General features: G+C 52.5%; 1 protein-coding gene across 1 annotated transcript in view; it reads left to right on the top strand.

The window, feature by feature from the left end:
* Positions 1-3,308: 3,308 nt before the first annotated feature.
* Positions 3,309-6,556, top strand: part of LOC139759918 (uncharacterized) — a 114,972-nt gene continuing 111,724 nt past the window's right edge. Inside the window, exon 1 of the mRNA XM_071682538.1 lies at positions 3,309-4,052. Within this exon, the coding sequence (XP_071538639.1) occupies positions 3,459-4,052 (594 nt within the window). The 5' untranslated portion in view covers positions 3,309-3,458. The remainder of the gene's footprint in view (positions 4,053-6,556) is intronic.

Here is a 6,556-nt window from a genome sequence, read left to right as displayed (position 1 = left end):
GCACTCCTTCCTAATCCTTCGTCAGTCTCTCCTCAGCTTCCTTCATTCCTCTACCCCCGCTGCTCTGTAATCAACCTCCCCCCAGGAACATTTCTAACGCACACACACCTCACCCTAATTTCTTCACCTCCAACAACCCGTCTCTCCTCCTCTCCACTCAACAGCCAAGAAGGCTGTTCGTAGCCTTATCCCCAGTCACTACGGCCTAGATACACGCTACTGGAGGATCAGCGTAGGGTCGTATGCTCGCAACATTACTGGGTGTGGTGCAGTCATGAGTTACCATCTGTGGAGCCTGCAGTGAGTGTAGTGCCTCCCTCTTGTGAGGTGGAAGAAGACTGTGACTCACTATTGTGTTGGTGCCCTACAACCAGACGATCCTCACTCGTTGCGTCAGGCTTCGTTATACGAACGGAAACGCTTCGCACACCGTGTGTGCTGTCGTTATAGCAATCTCCACTCGTTATGTCAAAACCTTCGTTGTAACAAGGGGAAACGCTTGACAGACTGTGTGCGATTTCGATGCGACAGAGCTGAGACATGGGTGTGTTTCGTCTTGGCTGTGTACAGAGTGTATGAACCCATGTGTCAGTTCGTAGTACCATACGAATGGGTGTACTACACACACCCACCCACACACACACACACACACACACACACACACACACACACACACACACACACACACAGACGAAGCGTACAGCAGATGTGCGTTGATGTCTCGTGCCGTACGTCGTGTTTATGGTGGCGTTACCGTGCGATAAGGTCGCTCCCACCACAGTTGACCCCAAAAACGTTTCGGGTTTCGGAAGTAAACGTCTTTCAGGGATCGCCTTCGCCAGCCATGGCCCCACACACACACACACACACACACACACACACACACACACACACACACACCTCCTCTCCCTCGTAAGATTAGAATGATGGATTGCCGGAATCTTTTCCCGTAGCACCAAATCCTTGAGAGGTATTTAATTCCTTGTGATTATAGAGGGTTATATCCTGTGCCTGGAGTAAAGCCATTTGGGAATCTTATAATTGCATTGTATATAATAGTTGAGGGGGAACGTGTGAACTGTTCATTTCTATATCTTTTCGTCCAAATTATTCCTGGTGTTTTCTTTCGTTCTTCCTCGTCTCTTGCCTTTTATATCTTCTCTCTCTCTCTCTCTCTCTCTCTCTCTCTCTCTCTCTCTCTCTCTCTCTCTCTCTCTCTCTCTCTCTCTCTCTCTCTCTCTCTCTCATATGTCGTCTTCTTCTCTCTTTCCTTCCTATTTTTTTTTCCTGAATATTATGCGGCCCCCCTGGCCACCGTGGCCCAGTCCAGCCTCTCTCTCTCTCCATCTTTCTCCCTGTATGTGTATTACTCCATCTCCCTATCCATCAGTCTATCTGTCTTCTCCCTATCTATCCCTCTCTCTATGAGTCTGTCTATCTATGACTATCTATCTACCCACCTTAGTGATTCATCTTATCTGCCACTGTGAACATCCACTGCACTAACGCCTCAGCCCAGGTTCGTCATCACCACCCTTATCGTAATATCATCTGCTTAATTGGGTCATTATCGTTATCATCATGGGTTCAAGGGAGTAAGGGTGTGCTCTTGGCGGTAATTAGATGGTTGAAATGGTTCGTTCACGCGGGAGAGGTCACACACTCATGGTTAACTTGTTCATACGATTGTGTTTGTCCGTGGAACATGATGGATTGTTCGTGTGTACGTGTGTGTGTGTGTGTGTGTGTGATAAACAGATAGTCTTGATCACAACAGTGGGGATGGCAGTCTGGTGGTTACTGATCGTATTCTTTTGTCTCCCCTGATGATGTGATTATTACACGAAAGTGCACTTGGGAACTTATCGTGTTTCATTTTCCCCGTGGACTCATAGGAATATATATATATATATATATATATATATATATATATATATATATATATATATATATATATATATATATATATAAATGAGATTTATCGGCATCATTCTTCATTTTTTATGTGTTGGCTTAATTGAATTACAGTGTTTGACCCTGTGTGATTTATTATAGTATTCTCTCTCTCTCTCTCTCTCTCTCTCTCTCTCTCTCTCTCTCTCTCTCTCTCTCTCTCTCTCTCTCTCTCTCTCTCTCTCTCGTGTTCAGGTGTCGACCCTACGTTGTTCTCTGGGACGACGCCGGTACGATCAACGGCACATTACCAGCAAGGCAACACCTGCACACTATTAGTCATCTCGTTGTAGCCATTGGAGCACCGTTATACACCAGCTGTGGTGATGTATCTGGAGGGTGAGGCTCTTGCCTCTCCTGTCTCCCAGAGAGAGAAGAGAGACCACCTGTCTCCCATTGAGAGAGAGAGAGAGAGAGAGAGAGAGAGAGAGTACATTTTCACTAGAGTTATCTTTAATTCTTGGTTTATGTGTGTTGCAGATGCCGTGCGGAGTGGTTGCCAGGTGCCACCATCATCTGCTCCAGGGGACAGTGCCTTGCCTCGTCATACATTCGGTAACCTCCTGGGTCCGTCGCCAGCTACGCTGACCGCTCAATGCCCCCCGTACTCCGTTGACCTTCGACCTCTGCCCATACGTAGTCTCCTCCACGTGCCCCTGACCTTCATTCATCCTTCCTCCTCCTCCTCGTCCTCCTCCTCTCTCAGCGTACCGTGAAAGATGACGGTACGTTCATCAGTGTGTTGTGATTGCTCAGGCAAGCCAGGTTGTACCGCGTTGGTCAGCTTAGCTTAGTGATGTCGTGTTCCACCCTCGTATGATCACTGTCGCCCCTCACCTTGAAGAACGCCACTGCTGCCACCCCACACCCACACCTCCACCCTTACGTGCCATACCATACCCGACCCCTTGACGTGATCTTCCCTCCGCCAAACAACAACGCCGCCCACCCTACAACCCCCGCGCGTGTGCCATACCCCTTTTGAACGTGATCGTGTGTCATGCGTGACTCGGAGTGCCACAGTGTCAAGTGTCAAGCGCGAGCCTGGCCCTCCCTGGCTCCGCTGCGGTAATATGTGACCGTCGGGGGTAACCCCAAGGAGGGGAACGGGTTGGTGTCTCCACGGCAGTGGTGGTGGTGGTGGTGGTGGGTTTGTTTCCTCGAGAAAGTCGACACCACAGGTTCGACGGGAGAGAGAGAGAGAGAGAGAGAGAGAGACGTTGATGCTACGTGTTGCCTGAGGTTCGAGTCTCCGTCTCCTCCTCCTCCTCCTCCTCCCTCCTCCACCAGTGACTGTAAGACAGTGTTGCGTGACGGCGGCGGGGAGTGTTGCGGCGTTGCTCCGGGTGCGGGAGATGGTGGCCGAGGCTGCGGCTGCGGTAACCCTATAGGTAGGCCGGCCCGCCGCGGACCCGGCTGGCCAGACCATGGGCTCCGTGTGGCCGTGAAGAGGTGGCCCCCACCATGGCCACACTGCCCGCCGGCTGAGGTGGCCCAGGGCCGCCATGGAGGCCGCCCCCTGGCGAGGAGTTAGAGACGCCATCCTGCGGCTCTGGACGCGGCGCGACGCCCGCCAGCCCGATAAGGATGACGGCAAAGACGGGCAGTCGTCTACGTCGCTGGAGACGGTGACGGCGGGCGTCGAGGTGGCCACGACGAGCGGCCGAAGTGCGGCCCCCCTGGCCACCGTGGCCCAGTCCAGCCTCCAGCAGATGGCCGTGCCCGCCCCGGCCACCCTCAGCGGCCAGGGCTCCAGCAAGATGGCCAACAGCGTTCGGCTGCGGCCCCCGGGGGAGGCGCCGGCCTCGACCGAGGAGGAGGGAGAGGAACAGCAGCAGCAGGAGGCCGAGGCCAGCGTCTGCAAGGCTCAGGAACAACTGGATTCGCTGATCCGTAACCGCGGCTACCTCGTCAAAGACCACATCCCCAGGAAGGTCCTGGAGGAGCAGGTCATGGAAAACATACGCCGCAGGGAGAGGATCGCCAGGATCCTGCGGCAGGAGGAGACAGGTCCCATGACGACGCCCTCCGCCGCGCCCAAGGACCCACCGCAGGACCATCCCGAACGTTCAGCCGAAATGATCAGCCTCCTGACGAAGGTAAGACACACCTCCTTACACACTCGCACGTTATCCTTCATAGGTAAACAAACACTGGCTGTAGCTTTCGTAGATATCCCCTTTGTATCCAGCGTCTGGACTACAGACTACATGAGGTTGTTGCAGACTTTGGCGAGGCTGTATCACTAGGGTTACAGTCTTGTGAAAGAACCTCTCATTCCAGAGTCCATTACTACCCTCCTACAGGAAGTAGCGCAGCCTTGGAGCTCTAGGAGCTGGAAAATAGGTCCTGGAGTATTTCCAGGACCCCTTTTCAAGAAAAAGGATACAGGGGTAATTGTGAGTAAGATGAATGAATGGATATTCAGGGCCACGTGACCAAATATCTCTCAGAATATCTCACATTACTCATGTTACAAGTGTTTCTATCATCTCATAGCTTGACCTGCCTGAGCACGACGGTACGACGGGATATGAGTGACCTGACCTTTACGGGTCGTACCGTCGTGATCAGGTGGTAAACCCTCAGTATCTTTACACCTCTCTCTCTCTCTCTCTGTCTCTCTCTCTCTCGTCTCATCCTTACCCCCCGCTTCCACTTGACTCTCCTCGTGTACACTCAATACCCGCCATCCTCCCACTCCTGAGCCCACTCATTCCCTCCTCAGTGTACTATCCTCATAACCCGCCCCCCTCTCCCCCTCCCCCCGTGTGTTGCATGCTTCACCTCACGAGCCACCAAGACTGGGATGGCTGGCCTGGGCAATGGCGTGTTCCTCGCCACGCCCTCCACTCGCATGTCTTTACTTCTCCATAAAGCCTTCTTCCCCAGGAGCACCACTGAAGTCTACCACCTCTCACCACCTTCCCTGGCATATCTGGGCCGACCATTTCCACCGTCGTGGGTGAGAGTAATCCCGAGGTATTTACATTCTGGAACCTTTCCAGGTGTGGGCCATGTAACCAAGACCCAGATTTTGCCTCCTCTCTTATCCTGTCTCCTCCTTCTTCTTCTTCTTCTTCCTTTTTGGCCCGGGCGTTGTGCTCTCCTCCTCCTCCTCCTCCAGCACGCGAGAGGATCCCCTACCGAGCCTCCAGCTGATGTACGCCATTTGTAAGTTTATAGTTTACAAGAGAGGGAGCCCCGGGCGCACCAACGGCCCTCCGAGAGCCTCTGGCGGCGAACGACGTTCCTCAACCTTAAAGAAAAAGGAAAAACGCTTCGCCTTAACCTCTCTCTCTCTCTCTCTCTCTCTCTCTCTCTCTCTCTCTCTCTCTCTCTCTCTCCCTCTCTCTCTCCCATAAATTCGGCCATAATGGCTTGTCTTATTTTTTTTTTTCTCTTCCCCGAAAATTCAATTGTATTACTGATACCTGCGATAGAAGAAGAGCTTCTCCACGGCGACCACACCATCTGGGGACCGACCGGTGTTGGGAGAGGGCAAGTTCCACTGGGGGATGTAAGACGTAGGAGATGTGGGTCACAATTATTGCACTGTTCTTCGTCATGGTTCTGACCAGGGTTGTAGGGCAATCTTCCATGGTTCTGACCAGGGTTGTAGGGCAGTCTTTGATGGTTCTGAACAGGGTTGTGGGGCATTCCTCCATGGTTCTGAACAGGGTTGTGGGGCAGTCCTCCATGGTTCTGACCAGGGTTGTGTGGCAGTCCTCCATGGTTCTGACCAGGGTTGTAGGGCAGTCCTCCATGGTTCTGACCAGGGTTGTAGGGCAGTCCTCCATGGTTCTGACCAGGGTTGTAGGGCAGTCCTCCATGGCTCTGACCAGGGTTGTGGGGCAGTCCTCCATGGCTCTGACCAGGGTTGTGGGGCAGTCCTCCATGGTTCTGACCAGGGTTGTAGGGCAGTCCTCCATGGTTCTGACCAGGGTTGTGGGGCAGTCCTCCATGGTTCTGACCAGGGTTGTAGGGCAGTCCTCCATGGTTCTGACCAGGGTTGTGGGGCAGTCCTCCATGGTTCTGACCAAGGTTGTGGGGCAGTCCTCCATGGTTCTGACCAGGGTTGTAGGGTAGTCTTCCATGGTTCTGACCAGGGTTGTAGGGCAGTCTTCCATGGTTCTGACCAGGGTTGTAGGGCAATCTTCCATGACGGGGTTAAACGTGTTTCTTTTGTTTTAGATCGTCATGGAGGGAGAGGGAAAAAAAGGCCTCGGTTTCATCAGGATCATCACGTTTAAAACCTAACCAGTCTTTGTGGCGTATGTTGACAATCCCTTGTGATGAGGAGAAATGCTTCGTGGCTAGAAATCAAATAACCGAGGAGGTGTATGTACACAGTGGAATTGTGGGGGAATGAACGACATTCAGATCTAAGGGAATGGAGGGTAAAGAAATTTTAAGCCAAACAGCTTCAAAGTTAGGAGACTCAAAATCCACCAGGCGAGCAATACATGTACTGCAATGTTTACAAACGCCACCCACGGAACAGATGCGGTGACCAGAGATTACAGCTGGGAATCTTGTTAGTGTAGAGGAGAAGCAGCCTAGAACGGTGGGGTTCTAGAGAAAAGAATGTCAGAGGAAGGAA

This window comes from Panulirus ornatus, chromosome 34 (assembly GCF_036320965.1).
Source record: "Panulirus ornatus isolate Po-2019 chromosome 34, ASM3632096v1, whole genome shotgun sequence".
In the NCBI taxonomy this organism is placed as follows: Eukaryota; Metazoa; Arthropoda; class Malacostraca; order Decapoda; family Palinuridae; genus Panulirus; species Panulirus ornatus.
Note: the sequence above shows the minus strand (reverse complement) of the source record. Positions and strands in the feature narration are given on the sequence as shown.